Raw genomic sequence first — 17,725 nt, 5'->3', positions numbered from 1 at the left:
AGTTAATTTACATGGAAATTTTAGATGGGATAGCAAAGATTGTGGGAGCATCTTTTGTTCTTTGGAAAGGATCATTTTTATGTAGTTTGAATAGCAGATTCATATGAACAGCTGTTTGAATACGTAGCTTTTTTTGTCCTTTTTTCATAATCCAACTGAAATTAAAATACTAACAAACACTTTTGCTTATCCTCAATATTATTCCCCTTCATATGATACCAGACAAATTTCTTCCAAATTGTTGCATTAATTCTTCTTTTTCATCGCAAGTTTTGTTAATCATGAATTCTAACATACATTTGTTATATTAAATATATTTCATAAGGATAAACTCCTAAGTTCTCTGAAAATTTATGTGCAACACTTGGAAATTTTTTACAAGGAAACTTGCCCCTGAATAGGGTCCACACCTTCTTCAAATAATCAAATATGTTTTTTAAATGATTGCGGAAAACACTGTGTATTAATTGACTGAAAAATGTTTGTGGTCCCTGAAATTTTTTATTTTTTATAAAATGGTGTTGTTAATTTTATTTTTTTTTTCAAAATAGTGTTCAAATGCATTCCTTGTTCACATTCGATCGTTTTGAGCATGTAAAAAATGTCTCGGGTTTTTTGAAATTCATTTGGTGTGCATTTTGGAAGAAGTCCCCCAAGTCTGCACGCTCTTATGGTCCCCTATTCTTGTATACCTCCAAATACTATTATCTAAAAAAATATCTCATAAAGTTTTTTTTTTCAAAAAAAAAAAAAATTCAAGATTTTTCAAATACCAAAAAATGAAAGAACAATTAGACCCCGCCACAGAAAATCTTCAAAAGAGTATATCTTTCATAAATGCTTGTTTTTTGAAAGTGGAAAATCTTTTATAAAATTTAAGTGGCATACAAATTACTCGTCCTCAAGATTGATTCGAACTTTGCTACAAATCTATGGATTGGATCACACTTCTCATAAACATACCATGTACTTCGGCCATCGGGACCATGGCGATGGACTCCATCCGACTAGGTTGGGACAAAAAGGCACACATTATCTCCACGTTGCTTGCTCTTTCGTCGAATGACACATATCGAACGTTATTATCATCGATGACAACAAATTCCTACGTAAAACAGAGAACATAACTTTCGCGTTAGGAGTAAGATAGCAATAACCTCAATTTCTTACTCAATCAACGACGTTATCGCTGAAAAGTTTGAACTCTTTGGCGTCTAAGACCAGCTTTCTTATAGAAGAAAACGAGCCCAGTAAGCCAACACATGTGAAAATGATGATAATTGAGTTGTTGATCCAATATGCAGGGGATGATTTTGTGGGTTTGTAAGTCATGTTGTAAAGAAGCATCGGTAGGACGAAATCGAGGGGGATGAAGCCGATGGCCCCTACGACAGCACTGATGTCACCAAAGAAAGGTAGCATAGCTGCGAAGAACCCACAAAATATCACATAGAGGGAGCGAAGAATAATCCTCGGGATCAAGTTTCTTTTGGAGAATATTGGTTTGTTCACGTCAGCTGATTTCCTTTCCATCATCTCATAAGCTACTTGAGAATATACCTGTCAGGGCCACAACATAAAAGATAAAATCATGACATAGCTTGGGGGTTTTCAAGACTTTGATGATGAAAAAGATTTTGATAAAGAAAATAGAACTGAGGGTAATTGGTAAAACTTACAAGGCCGATGGCAAGAAGTTGAAGGAGAACACATATAATTGCGAGACCTAAAAGCCAAACCGGAGCCAAGGCAGGTCCCTCATCCGGCATTAAGCTTTTGAGAATGTTTGAGTTAGATTTATTCCCGAAAACCCAATATCCGGAAACTGCGGCGGAGTAGAAGGTCAGGAAAATTACAGTATAACACATTATTAAGCCTTTCGTCATCTTCCCTGTGGCTGGTGGAGCCAGTGTTGCCTGTATTCGTTTAAAAGGTAATGTTACGAAAAAATGATAATTATCATATAAGGGAACTTGAGCAATATGTTTTATGAAGATGCTCATCATGAACGTTTTCTGCTGGGCCTCATTCATCCTCTCCAAATGCTATTAGACTCGCCTTTGTACGATTGTTTCACACAAGAATCAAGAAGAAAATTCATAAATTATTCAAATCTAGAGCTAAATAAATGTTACCTGTATCTCAGGTAGTATACCGTTTCCGAATATGGCGGCTAATATGGATATAGAAGTGAATGCACTGAAAACCCTCGATAATTCAGAGGATTCTAAAGAATAGTCCTTTGGAGGGGCATTCTTAGAGGTGCCTGCATCATATTGGAAACTGTAAGATCACAAACATGATCCAGATATGTTGATTTAAAAGCTAGCAGCAACATATAATTTTATCATGAAAAGCTATATTAAATGCATTTATTCGTTTCAGTTTTCATGAGAGTGGAAGCTCTGGGCCAACATTATACATGTCCAAGTACTTTCCAAATGACTAATCTATCCATTGAATTGAATCGAGTGTTTCAAGAAATTAAACTTAGATCCATATAGCAATTAAAGAAAACGATGGTTATTTTATCCATACCTTGGTTACATATGCAGCAAATTCCTAGTAAAAAATATGCTACATTCTAGAATTCAACATAAAACAGAGCATAAATTTTTTTACCTGCATTAATACAAGCACCAACCACGAGAAAAGTATAGCCAAAGCTAAGAAGCAGTGATCCCAGGTTAATGTGCCTCAGAGAATGAAAGCTTGGGAATTGAGACAAGAGTATCATAACTACTGTAACAATTGCTATGAAATGATATAATTTCAGCGGCCCATTAGGAGAGAGATTCGAATACATGATCTGCACTGCCCAGCAGTAGATAAAATATGTAAATATCAATAAAATAAAAATGAAACTAGCATTTTATATAAATGTTTAGATTATGAAGCTATAAATCTGTATAGATATGCATGATTTTGTAAATTAAATTCCATTCCCCATGATAACTGCAAACAATTGTAGTACCAGTTCCAGCATAAATTTGTTTTTATAAGCTATAGAGTATAATAAAGAATTGGCTGTTATATGCCTCATATAAAGCAAATTGATACCTACATTTCTATACCTGAAGGCATTCCCCAGCAAGAAGGATAGCTCCAATACTGATGCCCGTATTGATTGCCGTTTGAATGAAAATCACAAAATAGAACATCCATCCGGATCCTAACAGAAATCAAGGCACAAAGCCATGATTATCATGTGGAAAAACACATTACAGAAAATTGGACCAATTTCTTTATTCAATATAGGAACTGTATTGTACAGATGAGATCTAGGTACATTTTTTCACCACCAGAAAACAAACAATTCAGCATACTTCTTTCTATCTTCATAGAATTTTCTTAAGAATTTCCCAATTACTTTATCCAATGATATTGCAACAGAAGATCTTACATTACAAAAATTTCAGGACAACGTGATAGGGTGAATGGGTCTTTCCTAACGAAAATTAATTGTATTGGCACCTCTCTACCACATCCAAATAAAGAATTCTAGATTTTGGAACATTGCCATCTCAAAAGTGAAACGAAGTGCTTTGAGTCTTTGACATGAAACAAATGATAAATATTTTGGCCTCTTCCTCCACAAAAATTTCAAGCAGCAATTAAAATCTTCTACCTATAAATTTTCTTCACTGACACCTTACAAAAAAAAAAAACAACTTTCCACGATTATGATATGATTTTTTTTAATAAAAAAAATGGTATCACGAATCTGCAGCTTGTAAGTTTAGGCAGCAAAGCGCTAAAAATAGTTTTCACGATTTCTTAAAGTATTAAATGCCCAGTTAAAAAATAGTTATGCAGAAAGTTATATAATCTAACCTAATACATCTGCAGCCAGCTCCCGGAATCGTATATGGCGGCGCCCCGCCTTCTCACAGTGATCAAGCACCAACGACATGAGATAATAGGAGTAGAAAGTAACCACCCCCATGGCAGTTAAGCACAGGAATCCCATCGCCCATCCGAGCCCCCGGAACGCATATGGCAGAGTCAGTATCGTGGGACCCACTATCGCCGTCGTCAAATGAAACCCAGCATGCCACCATTCCCCTGTTCACCACCATACAATAAATCATTCAATCCCCCATATTCTGGTTTCAAATCGAGTCACAAAATCTCGAATAACACCTATAACTCACTCATAAAATCAATTTATGCAGCGATCACGTAAAAGTCCGCTGGCATAAAATAATGAAACCACAGACTTCCATCATTCCCCTGTTTCATACCATACAATCTCAATCATTCAAACATATAGTTCCAAATCCAAATCGACCAACAAATTTTCGAAAAACACCCCGCTCATCCATTCGTTGAAGCAATTTGTAATGAAGAAAAAAAAAACTAATATTACCCTTGGATTCTAACACAAAAGCAGCTCCGGCGTCGTCTTCCCGGCGGATTTCGTGAAATGGGTCATTCGTCGCAACCTCTGCCATTGAAATATACTCTCAGAAAAATGATTACAGTGGCGTAAAGGAAGAATCCTGTCCGCCAAATGATGCGTGCGGGGGAATGGAGATAAATGCATGCATCTAAATACTGCAAACTAAGAAATCTGGTGGAGGGATAAATTAGGAGAAAATTACAAGCTTATCCTTCGTGCTTAACTAATTTTTGAATTTTTATTTTGTATCGAGATACCCTTCTTAACTCATATTTAATTACAAATTTAATTGAAAGATGCATAATAATAAATAACTTACTAAAATAGAAGTGGGCTCCACCCCTCCATTATCTTTTTCCTTATTATATACACGTTCTCACGATCCTTTCGATTATTAAGTGTTATCATGAAAGGTAAATTGGGTGTAATACCACTAGTGGGCATAAAATTTGAAGTCAATGCTTTTGTGATATGTAAACAAGTTTTACTTTTTAGAAATTGGTTTCATGAGATATTCTATTCGAGTCGAATATATGCATCGTAAAATCGATTTGTTACAACGTTTTGCAGAAGTTTTTATTTTAGACCATTATTGTGCTTCTTTCTCTCTTTTCATTAAAGCTATAAAATTATCAAGAATCGCTATCCAACGACACCATCTGCATATTATTATCCCACATACGATTGTTTCACTTGATCGAATAGAAAGAAAGAAACTCTAAAAGGTACCAAAAAGTTAAAAAAAAAAAATTGACACTCTAAATTGAATTTCTGGATCCAAATCCAATGCTAAAGAAACAGTTTGAATTGTAATTTGTACATACCTGGAGGTGTTGAGAAAGGGGGATCACTGTGGGATGGCATCCTCGTATTTGGTAAAAGAGCAGATGACGCGACGTCGTTTTCACTTTGAAGAGATGCTGCTAAAGAGGAGGTATCCATTGGCGAGAAAACAAGAGAAGAAGATATTATTTGTTTTTCGGCGGAGAGAATGGGATGCCCACTTTCTCATTACGGGTTTCAAATCGAAATGACCCGAGAAAAGTTATTCCAAAGTTTGTAGCGTTTAGATTTGTTTTTCCATTTTAATATTCTAAATATGCTGCTCAAGTCAATAACGATGTGATTCCAACCACGATGTGATTCCAACCACTTGTGGCTAGTTACCAATAATTGGATTTGGAAAGATGTTTTTAACTTTTTATAGTTTGGGCTTTTAGGTGTGAAAGACTCTGCACTCGTCCCGACGAAACTATAATCTTGTATTTGTGATTTTGTTCATCTATCAACGAATCAACCTACTCTTAGTTTAGGTAATGCAACTGGTTCTTTGACTAGTCGTGAAACCCGAGTCACACGGTTAGGCCTTCCCATCAAACAAGCGAGTGCGGAAAAAGGCTGTGTGAATGTCATCACTCAGACAGTAGATTATGAGTTCATCGTCTAGAAAGCTGTGGATTTTTCCTCTATTATACTGGTGTGGTTTAACCATAAGACAAATTTGATTCTATTTTTTGTATTTACTCTCTCTTTTACCCATGGTAATTGTAGATATAAATAACACATGTACCGTTCAATCATCAAATGGGATGAATTACAGCTTTCTCTGCATCTATTCCTTCTTCGTGAATTCTCATTTTCGCTTTTCTTAACTCATACACTCGCCTACCGTTATTGATTTTGTACTCAATTTGATTTGAGGTGATAGGGACTGAATCTTTACTCATATTTCCTAAGATACAACGAATGAATCATTATAAGAGGATGGATGTATGTATATTGGTGTTCGCATGTTCATACATCGGTATCCTTGACCATTTCCATCAAAAGATCATTCCAATAATCTATAGGGCCAGGCAGGCACCAATGCAGGCAATCGTTTACAACTTCACCGTTCTTATCCTTCGTGAATGGTTGAAAAAATCTGTATGGCCCCGGATGCCCATCCGGTCTCAACAACGAAAGATTGGTGACGTCGAAAAGTTTAAGATTTACGCCGTTTCCAGAAGCTTTATCCAACGCCTTCTCAAATTCACCTAGCTCAATGTTACGCAGATACTTGTCCATCTCATTTAACTCGAATTCACCTGCCTTTGAGGGTAATGATCTGTTGCACGTCCCGCCACTGAACCATTGGCCGTTCTCAAAGTGATCTGGTGTCAAGGTCCGGTAAAATATCATGCCCTTGTGCTTCGATTGAATGATGTAGTCAAAGACGTTCTTGATGACTCTGCGAAAGGCGAAGTTGAACCCGAGCTCAGTGAAGTTTCTTTTGGGGCAGTAGTGGCAACCCAGTATGTGGTTGTTTTCGTAGTAGATTGTTCCTTTGATGAACCATTTGCCACTAGAAAATATCATGTAATCGAAGGTATCGAATTGCTTGGTCCAGCTTTGGTCAAGTTCATCAAGATGGAGCTCGATTTCAGACGTGGATACACCATTCATGTCTTCAAAGATGAGAGCTTTGGCAAGGAAAGGGGACCAGATAACGGAAACAGTGAAATTGTACGAGGGGAAGATCCACCTTCTGGATTTGTATTCTTCGTCGTGGTAAACTTGAACAGCATTTTCAACCTAAAAAGAAAAGGTAGGAGCCATAGAGCAACTTCAATTGATATTATTAAACTTGGTTCAAACAGGTTTGAGAAGCAAAGACTAGACAAAGTTGCAAGATAAACAACAGAAATAATCATCTAGCATCGTCTGTTAGATCTCGTTGGTGCAAATGATGAAACATAATCGCATCATCAATCATTATTGAAGCTTAAACTATACGATAGAATGGAATGGTGGATGACATGTGTAAGGGAACAAGATTTGTATGATAGGAACTTAAAATTATTACTGCAACAACATGCTAACCTACAAAAGGACATACCATAACTGCTGCCCATGTGAGGTAGCTGAGGAATGAGTGCATACCCTCATATTAAATTATTATGACCAAGTAGTAGGAAAAGAACAGGGAAAGAAAAAATCTCATCCAAGACACAGTTAAATTGTTTTATTTTTCACTTTTTTCACTTGTTCTGAATCAACGCCTATGATTGTGTTTCCAAAGTCAACTCAATCTCCCCCACCAAAAAGAATCAAGAAAGCCTCAGCTTCAAAATGAAAAATAAGCAAGCAAGAGATAAGAATAAGTGTTGGAAGGTACCACATCAAGAAAACAAAAATAGATCATACAAAATTAGATAACGAAACAAATTGCAAAGCTATTTACAAATATGCAAAGTAAACATGAATGCTAGAGCACTCAAAATTACATCGCTGCTCCTCGTAGTAGAACCAAGATAAAAATACTAGGCCTTTGGCTAGATTTATACCAAGATCCATTTCGACGAAAAGAGTTTAAAATAGCAACAAGTTCATCAAGATTTACCGTCGAGAGCATACAGAGGAGTGATTGTACATGGTTTCTAGATATTGAATCACCAATCAATGCCAAACTCTTGTTCCTCATTAACTCAAGAAACCTCTCCGGCTCAAGCTTAGGCAACTCGCAACCAAGAGGATTCCACCTCCAGTAAAGATAATTCTCATCTGGCCGCCCATTTTTCATACAATTTTGGTGTTCTTCGATGAAGATGCAACTGTTGTTCGTGTAAAGAGGTTCTCCCCTATAAGGAATCCAATCCCCAACAAATAGATTACACTTCCCTGAACTATCAATGGATTTTACCTCATGTCCTGTAAACAATTTTGGTATAATAAATAAAACTGAAAGCACAAAACCAATAAACCATAGTGGTAAATAATCAACCTGGTATAGCACAATAACTCAACAAACAAACAGAAACAAGAAATACTTCGTAAGTGAAGCAAAATCCAATACTTCCAATCCACTGAACATACGTCAAGGTAATAATGTAAAAGGTCTTACTCTAATTCACACCAAATTTCTTTCATCAAGTAGTAAAAAGAATAAAGTTTCTTTCTTTTTGTTAACACCTGAGTCTTGCTCGCTGATATTCATTGCAATTCGTGATCAATGACAGTACTCGACCAACAAATCATATAAACCAAAATAAAGGCAACTAACCTTGGGAAGGAATCTGATCTCCACTTTCTTGGGAATTGAGAGAAACAACAGGAGCAGGTGAAACCTCGGCGTTTTCAAGAAAAGGGGTGTCTGAAACTGACAAAAAATCCGAGGATCGATTGCAAAGCAGCGCAAATCCAAGACCCACTAGAAGAATTGAAGCCCCAAACTTTAGAACAAAGAAATTGTTCTTGCTAACAGATCGCCACCAAGATTTCCAACCGTACATTTTCTTAACCATTTCGGAGGACTTTCAAGTCTCAGACTATTCAAGTCTAAGCTCATTCTCCGCGAGACTGGAACGGTTGGATTCTCTGTTGTCCCGTGATAATCTAATAGTATATTACTGTTAATAATTAATTAACCGACAACACTAAAGAATGTTTCAAATAAATAAATAATATTTAACAATAATTTAAGGACAAATTATTTTAAAATCCCCAAACCCAAACATTTCTTTCTCTTAAATTTCTACACTCAAATTTCTTTGTTTCAACTCCCTAATGGTCCCCAAATTTGTCTTAACAAAGTGTTTAGCATTTAATCATTTGTACGTGACATTGTTTTACATATCGAACCAGTTCAGGCAAAGCAGAACTATCGGTTACGTTAGGTTTCCAGCCGATATACTCTGAATTAGGGTCCAACATGCTTCCGTAAGATGAATTAAATTCAAAAATCTCTTTGACCATAGTGTCGTCGGGTTATACCTGCCGAGTTTTACGAAGTGCTCCTCACACTCCAACCACGCAGTCGCAACAGATGGTTTCTGCACAAGCTCCTTCAACGACACCCAGCACAGCCTTAATTCGTTTTCTACCTTAAGGCGTATGATATATGAATTTAATTATAAAATATGAGCATGAAAAAACAAGAGACTTTAGAAAAATTATTCAGACATAATATTATTACATAAATCAACTCCTTTGAAGAGGAAAAAATAACTTGTTTAGCTACTCATGGTAGCTTTGTACTTGAAATACATAAAAAGAAAATTTATTACAAACTTAGAAAAAAAAATATTACAACAATTTATTTGTAAGAAAACTGAAGGGAATTATCGATGTCTTCAGCTTCCTTGAACGCTTGTATTTATAGCTGAGGTTCCACTCGTTTCACCGAGAAACTTCAGGGAATCTTACAGCTGTTTGTCTTGTTCTTCTATGCCATTATTAATGGCATCTTTAGCTAGTGGATGAATTATTCACCTTGTCTTGTTATGCCATTATTGATGGCATCGTTTGTTGGTGAAAGGACGGCTCTATCCTCCTCACATGTCTTCTTTATTCTTGTCGGGGCATATTCTGCTTTTGCAGTGGCCCTCTGAAAAAATGCATCTTTGGTGGTCCCTGTCCACCTTTGCTTGTCTTGAAAAAATCTTTTCGATCCGTTCGGGGTCTGAATGTTTTTCCGAACTCTGGCTCCTTCTGATCAGGACATTCTGGGCAGATAACCTCTGACCACCTTCCTATGTGAGCCATGTTACAAAATTTTCGGCGAGTTTTTTTACTCCCCGACAGCTTGTTGTTCCACAAAAAGTTTCTCTTCTTTTCGAAGAGTTCTTCCGCGAAGGCTGTAGTTTTTCCTGTCATTGTGTTTAACAGGAACGATCCATTCACAGAATTCTGGTAGAATTTGAACAAAAATTTGACTTTGTCCATCTCGGTGAGACAGACCCAAATACCCCATGCCTTTATGGTTGAGATTTCATTTTTTCCAAAAGTGGATACCAAGGGTATTTCTTCAGCTTTAGGATCCTTGATAAATTTATGGCTCGTCATATCAGGTCTCCTTAGCTTGATGAAATGAAAGGGTTCGTGTGATCCTTTCCCTGTTGGTATTGGAGCTGCACTGAAGAAATATAATTCTAGCACATCTCCTCTGGACAAATGATCATTATTTGCCCATGTTTCTTGAACTGCTTCCTGGATCCATTTTGGTAACTGTGATATCTCCGGAAAGCTTGGCGACGTTGTATAAACTGAAGCCAAAACCCCAAATTCATACCAGAGCTTTACATCCTTAGGATTGACATTGTTTTTTAGCCAAACCCTTGGATATATTCCTGCAACATCAACCCTGCAAGTGTTCAGATTGATTTCACTCATTGTCTTCAATTTTTCCCACTTTTGTTGATAAACCTGGAATGGAGAAATAATAGCTGGATTAGTATCAATCTTAGATTTACCCTTGTCAGTGTTGGGCCTAAGATTGATCTCTTCCTCTTTTACCCCAGAGGCGGAGGGTTGACTTGATGAGTATTTTTCATCAATTGTTGCTTCATCCAATTCATCAAAAGCTGATTATAGATTAGCACTTGTTTCTTGGATTTTGGAATCCTCAACCTTTTGTTCTACAACCAGTGGCTGTATTTTTTCTTCTTGTAAAACCAATGGTTTTAACATTTCCTGTTTATGAGAAACCAATGGTTTCTCTATAGCCTTAACAATTGGCCCTTGAATAGCAGCCCATAGTTGAGTTTGAGCTTGCATACATCCAGTAATACGATTAGATATTTTGATCCGATCAGCTTACTGTAACTTGCCAGCCATTTCAACATTAATGACTAACTGGTTGAACTCGATTTGAAGCAACCCAAGGTGTTCCCTGAGATGCCTCTGCATTTTTATGATGGAATCCACATCACTGCATTCCATCTCTTGTTAAGAAATCTGCAAGAATATTTTCATGAGATTTAATAATAACAATATCAAAAATATAATTTTGACATAATGCTTGCCATCTTAATTACCTGGCTTTCTCAGGTTTGGATTCAATCTTATTTCTTAAGAAAGCTTTTACCTGGGTGTTATCAACCTTCAACATGAATTTTTTAGCAAGTAAAAATAATGGTCATTTTTCAAAAGCCCTTTTAACTGCATAAAATTTCTTCTCGTTGATATGCCATCTGATGGCCTCAGATTCTGAAAAAAGACCGTTATAGTATCTGCATGGTATTTCTCCATCCGGGGTGATCTTGGTAAGGACAGCAGCCCACCATTCGTCACTGGCATCCGTAAATAATACCAGATCATCTTCATCTACGGGTATAGCCATTTTTTGGAGATTATTACATATCTTCTTTAATTGGTTTACCCCTTTAGTATGATCATCGGCCCATATAAACCTGACATCCTTTTTTAACAAAGGACTGAACACCTTTCTGTACATTGCTAGGTTGTTTATGAACATCCCTGCAAAATTAACTACTCCTACAAAACTCTGGAGTTGGTTTACATCTTTGAGTTTATCTGGAAAATTCTTTACCTTTTCCACAATATGGGGTTGTAGAATTATTCCAGTTTCATCAATCTCAATACCAAGAAATTCAATTTTCCTTGTTGCTATGACTGCTTTCTTTTCAGATAAAATGAGTCCTTCTAGTTTACAAATTTTAGAGAAAATCTCTAAGTGTTTAACATGTTCGTCTATATTTTTTGATGCTATAAGAATATCATCAATATAAACAAACATAAAGTTGAAATAATCTTTAAAAAGATTATCCATCTTTCTTTGAAATATTTGGGGTGCATTGGCCAATCCCATAGGCATAACTTCCCAAATATAGTGTCCTTGTGGAGTAGAGAAGGCTGTGAATTTTTTACTGCCTTCTTCCATTCGAATCTGGTAAAATCCAGACTTACAGTCAAATTTTGAGAACACTCTAGCATTTCTTACACAGCTAATTAGGTGTTTTCTACTAGGTATGAAGTACCCATCAAACTCCAGGATTTTATTAATACCTTGGTAGTTAATAACTAACCTGGGTTTCCCTCTTTTTATTTTACCAGATTTCTGACCAGAAAACCTGGGATGCTATATGGCGAAACTCCTTCTTTGATTAGACCAATGTCCATATGTTCCTTGATAATCATTCTCATATCCCTTTGATCTGTTATGTTAATCGGGATAGGCTTATATCTGACGAATTCATACTCTTTGCCTTCCTTTAGAGTAAGGCTGGCTTTGAGTTGATTTCTATCCCACCATGCAAAAGGATGCTCATTATAACTTTCTTTGAGTCTCTTTTTGACATCTTCAAGGGATACCTTATTTTCTAACTCTATATCTCTGTGATTTAGAGTTACCTTGATAAGCTCCATATCCTCTATTCGGTGTTCTTGTTCTGTTGTTATTTTCAACATGGTTTCTCCAAACCTTCTTGGATCTTTCATTTTTGGGTGAAAAAGTTGTCATTTATCACCACGCTGGCTGCGAAATATTATCGGCAATTGTCAATAAAAAGAAACTTTGAGTCTTTGAACGATAATTTTATGATCACAAATTGTAGTGAACATAAGTCTTCTTGACTCATTGTCTTGTGTGTACTTCTTAAACATTTGTAAGAAGTTATTTTCTAACAGGATATCAGCTCCTGTATCATGGAAATAGATTGGTGGTGTCTTTACCTTGTACCAAAGTGTTTGACCTGCTTTTCCCACAAGGATTTCTGCTTGTTTTATTCCTTTGCAAAGAATTAAAATTCTTCGAGAGAAATCTCGTCCAGTAATTTTTGGCAAGTCCTCTTCACATTCTTCAGGAAAAACTCATCTTTTTGATGTACAAATTCCTGCTCCCGAGTTAATATAAGCTGCAAAGTATTCAGCCTTATATTGTTCGTATAACATCCCAATTGGAATGTAGATGGAGAAAGGACTTGTTATTTTACTTAAAGGGATTACTAAATGGTCCTGCCATTTTTAGTAAAGTGCATTGTAAGTCAGTAATCCGATTAAGACTATATAGCCTTAATACTTCTAAGACCTCAGTAGGTAAAGTATTGTTACTCTTTTCTACATCTTCAATGCGTTCTAGTAAATCACGCTCATGATTTACTAATCTCAAAAGTTGCTTCTTTCTCTGTTTGTGAACAGAGTTCTCGAATTTGATTAAGGGATTGTCCCTTATCCGATTCTCTTGGTTTTTCATCTCGTAGAATTTTTATTGAATCCTCCAAGTCTTTTCTTTTGCCATGAACTCTATTCCCTTTTCAAGGCGTTTCCATGGTTTATGATCCTCCAGGAACTCTAGACCAAGAATGAGCTGATCCACTTCTTTTCCTGAAATTCCCCAGATTTGAACTTCCAATTCTCCAATATTTATCACTCCTTGGTAAGTTCCTTTTTCATGTTGTTCCAAATAGTAAATCGAGTTACAAGGGAATTGGTTCCGATGACTTGTAATTTTGAATACTATTTTCACTTCTTTCCATCCTTCTGGAGATCTAAGTTTTTCTATTATAGAAAACTCTTTTTCTTTTGGTGGAATTTCTTGAATAGGAGATTTGTCCCATCTCCTACTTGTCATTCGGTTTTCTTGGAAAGATAACCTTCGGGGTTCTATTTTAAGGTCTTTATATAGAACTGGTCTATCTTGAATTTGAATGTCTGTTTCCTGAATTAAAGGAAACTCGATTCTTTCCGGGTATATTGCTTGAGCAACTTTCCCAAAGATCTCTGAAATTTCAATGAACTCATTTTTAATAAATAATTCAGAATGATGAGTATTAGAAAGAACATATGAAATTTGATATGTAATAGAATATGGTCTATTACCTTCCTTTATTAGTCTTTTTTCCTTGAAGTTTTGATGCAACGTGAAGGCTCGACTAAAGTCCCTGTCAGCTAAATTGTAGGCTATTCTTGGATAAATAACTTTTACAATTTTTCCTGCACAAAGGTTTCCTGAGATAGTACCCAGTACAACATCTTGAATATTCCACATTCTTTTATCACATACTATGATATCTATGAGTTAATCTATTTCTTTCTTAAAAGTTGCCTTAATCATTATTTAGATTGCTCCAATATGAATCCAAGACATCGTCCTTGCTACATCACTTTTCAGCTTTTGCAATTCCTCTCATATTTCTTCAAAAGAAATTAACTGCATCTCTATTTGATTACTTGTTAACTCCAAAGGGATTGCCATTTCCCTTATGGATACTTTGTAAATCAAATGATGTCTTCTTTGTCTAAGCCCTAGGTTGCCTAAGACTCTTTCTACTTGTCCTGCCGAAAATCCTTGGTACTTCTGTAACATTGGATTTTCTCTCATAATCCTTTGGACCATATTATGAGATATATTTGTTGGACTAAAGAACCCAGCCAAACTCTCATTTGTTTAATGTCGAAACCCCGGTTCCCAGGGTTAGGGATTTTAGTGCGCTGAATAATTCTCCCCGTACGGATTGGATATTCTGATTCTGATTCTGATTCATCATCAGATTCTTCTTGGCTAAACAACATCTCTTCTTCGTATATGCTTTCAGCAGTTGCAATCTTTGAAACTTTTACTTGCTCTTGTATGAGTTCTTGTAGTAACCCAGATTTTATTTTAAGATAATAATATGTTAAACATAATTAAGGGTTAGTAATTTCGGAGTGTTATTGGACTTCGGAAGAGAATTTGGGCTTTTGACTTTGGGCCGGATCGGAAGCTCCGATCCTGGAACGGAAGTTCCGATCTCCAGCTGCCAGCAGTGCTCGATGACTCAGCCGCGAGTTTTGACAAGTGTTGAATATAGAGCAGATCGGAAGCTCCAATCGCCCGATCGGAAGTTCCGATCCCGACGTGTCACACATGCATGCAATGAGCTGGATCGGAAGCTTCGATCCTGAAATCGGAAGTTCCGATCCTGGCCGGGAATTTTGCCTATAAATAGGGCTTCTCAGATTCATTTCTGAATTACGAATTCCGAGTTTCTTTCTTCAGTTATATAGTATGAGATATACACTTGAAGGCCCTATCGGTTATTATAGAGGTTCTGGAATAACCAAGTTGTGGTTATAGTCATCCGGGACTAGCGACTCCAAAGGGCTAACTACGGACGAAGGTATGGTCCGGGAATCTATTTAAGTTTTGGGAGTACTTATTAGCTTAGTTAAGGCTTATAGAATTTATGTAGTGATACGGTGAACTTTTGAATATAGGCTTGGAACCTAGGATCTTAATATATTTGAATTAGCCTAGAGGTACGTACACATTGACTGAGATTGCCAGCGAGTATACATGTTTATATGTTGCATTTATTTGGCATTATTATATGGCATGATATATGATTTACCGCTTTCTATATTCATATGTCATGTGCATATACACGTTGAGCCTATACCTTGTTATACCTGACTATAGAGCCGCTCAGCTCTATACTCGATAGTCTGTCACTGAGAGTACCACGACGGCGGGGGCATTTATGTCTGTCTACTCTGGTGTACTAGACGAGTGTGGTTGCACCCAAAGGTTGATCCATGCGGTGGCAGCACTCATGTGGCGCCGTTTCTGAGCATGATTTTCGGATGACCCGTTACCAGTCATCATGTTGCATGCATCATATATTTACGTGTACTCATGTCTATGTATTGGGCATTAGCGCTCACGTCCTAGTTGTTATCTTGGACACCCTATTCCATGGGGCAGGTCGCAGGATGGACGGAGCTGGTAGTTCAAGGCAGGACTAGGGAGCAGGAGCCTTGAAGATTTTATTATACAGCAGGATTCGATATAGCTGTATAATGTTTACTGTTTAAGATTTTAATTTGGTTGTATCACTACAGATTTAAGCCTGGATTATGTTACTAAGCTGATATGTAAATTATGATTTTGTTTCCGCATATTTTACTCTGTTAAGTTATTTTGCTGTATTAAGTTTAATGCATACTATTAGTTGCCAGTTAGTAGGTGATACCATGCAGGGTCACTACATTTTTGTACCAGAGCATGCATAGATTTTGGGATTAGTACTTGGGATTTAGAATTAGTTTTGAGTAATTCTTGCGCATTTGGGATTTTAATGTGCAATTCTTTTCAGGATATGGCTGACGAGAGTCACGGTAGTGTTGGCCAGGGAGGTGGTCATCATCATCATCGCCATCATCATCATGATGATCACCATCGTCATCATGAGGGTAGACGTCGTATCTGGATAGATTTGTCATCGTCTTCATTGATGATATTCTTGTCTATTCTCATGACAAGTATGAGCATGCACATCATCTAAGGATTGTTTTACAGACGTTACGAGATAAGCAGTTGTATGCGAAATTGAGCAAGTGTGAATTCTGGCTTGATCGGGTAGTGTTTCTCGGTCATGTGATTTCTAATGAAGGGATATCTGTTGATCCTAGTAAGATAGAGGCAGTGCTGAACTGGTCTCGTCCGACGATGGTTTCTGAGATTCGTAGTTTCTTGGGTCTAGCTGGATATTACCGTCGGTTCATCGAGAATTTTGCACAGTTGGCAAGGCCTTTGACACAGCTTACATGGAAAGATGTTGCCTTCATATGGTCCTCGGATTGTGAGGAGTCATTTCACGAGCTGCGTAGACGTCTTACTACTGCACCTGTGCTAGCTCTACCTTCTGGATCAGGAGGTTATGTTGTCTATACTGATGCCTCTGGTCAGGGGTTAGGATGTGTTCTGACACAGCATGGACATGTTATTGCCTATGCTTCTCGACAGTTGAAGACGCATGAGAATAATTATCCAGTGCATGATCTCGAGTTGGCCGCCATTGTATTTGCGACAAGATCTGGAGGCATTATCTTTATGGCGAGAAATTTGAGATATTCACGGATCACAAGAGTTTGAAGTATTTATTCACTCAGGCGGAGTTGAATATGCGACAGAGACGCTGGATGGATCTTCTGAAGGATTATGATTGTGAAATCAAATATCATCCAGGTTCTGTTAATCTTACTGCTGATTTCTTGAGTCGGCAGGTGAGACTTTCTGCACTTCAGACTAATGAAATATCTCATATGATTCAAGAGTGCTGTTCATTGAGTTTTAGCTCAAGCACAAGAAAGGGAGAAATGGGATTCGATTGTATACTATTCTATCTGAGCCAGCATTGTATTCTCGGATCAGAGATGCTCAGATATCTGATGTTAAGACTCAACGTTTGGCACGTCTAGCCAATGGAGTTAATATATCTGGATTCCATTTTCAGGCAGATGGTTTATTGTGCTTATCTAATCGAGTGGTTGTACCTAATGATGCGGAGCTCAGGAATAATATTCTTTCTCAAGCTCACAGGAGTCGATTATCAGTTGATCCTGGTAGCATGAAAATGTATAAGGACTTGCGAACTAGATTCTGGTGGAAAGAGATGAAAAGGAGTGTGTATTAATTTATTTCGAGATGTTTGGTTTGTCAACAGGTCAAGGCTGAACATCGACGACCAGGTGGATTACTGCAGAATCTTGAGATTTCCGAATGGAAGTGGGAGCACATAACTATGGATTTTGTTACCCACTTACCTATTACTACACGTCAGTGTG

At 37.1% G+C, this 17,725-nt stretch overlaps 2 protein-coding genes across 3 annotated transcripts; both read right to left on the bottom strand.

Moving 5' to 3' along the window:
• Positions 1–1,135: 1,135 nt before the first annotated feature.
• LOC140883334 (probable GABA transporter 2) lies at positions 1,136–5,569 on the bottom strand. Of its 2 annotated transcripts, none has more exons than XM_073289765.1 (8): positions 5,227–5,569; positions 4,370–4,447; positions 3,835–4,065; positions 3,075–3,172; positions 2,623–2,809; positions 2,136–2,266; positions 1,680–1,916; positions 1,136–1,560 (listed from the first exon to the last, which is right to left on the bottom strand). In XM_073289765.1, exons 1-8 carry the CDS (start codon positions 5,342–5,344, stop codon positions 1,171–1,173), a joined length of 1,470 nt encoding a protein of 489 aa, XP_073145866.1. In that variant the 5' UTR covers positions 5,345–5,569; the 3' UTR covers positions 1,136–1,170. The 2 variants fall into 2 exon arrangements, with proteins under 2 accessions (XP_073145866.1, XP_073145875.1); XM_073289774.1 differs by lacking the exon at positions 5,227–5,569 and adding an exon at positions 4,155–4,233 and having other exon boundaries at positions 4,370–4,523.
• Positions 5,570–6,149: 580 nt separating this feature from the next.
• Positions 6,150–8,779, bottom strand: LOC140874954 (protein trichome birefringence-like 23). The gene is made up of 3 exons (XM_073278457.1): positions 8,445–8,779; positions 7,785–8,092; positions 6,150–6,976 (listed from the first exon to the last, which is right to left on the bottom strand). The coding sequence occupies exons 1-3, from the start codon at positions 8,683–8,685 to the stop codon at positions 6,197–6,199; spliced, it is 1,329 nt and encodes a 442-aa protein (XP_073134558.1). The 5' UTR covers positions 8,686–8,779; the 3' UTR covers positions 6,150–6,196.
• Between the last annotated feature and the right edge of the window lie 8,946 nt (positions 8,780–17,725).

Source organism: Henckelia pumila, chromosome 1 (assembly GCF_033568475.1).
Source record: "Henckelia pumila isolate YLH828 chromosome 1, ASM3356847v2, whole genome shotgun sequence".
NCBI classification, from domain to species: Eukaryota; Viridiplantae; Streptophyta; class Magnoliopsida; order Lamiales; family Gesneriaceae; genus Henckelia; species Henckelia pumila.
Note: the sequence above shows the minus strand (reverse complement) of the source record. Positions and strands in the feature narration are given on the sequence as shown.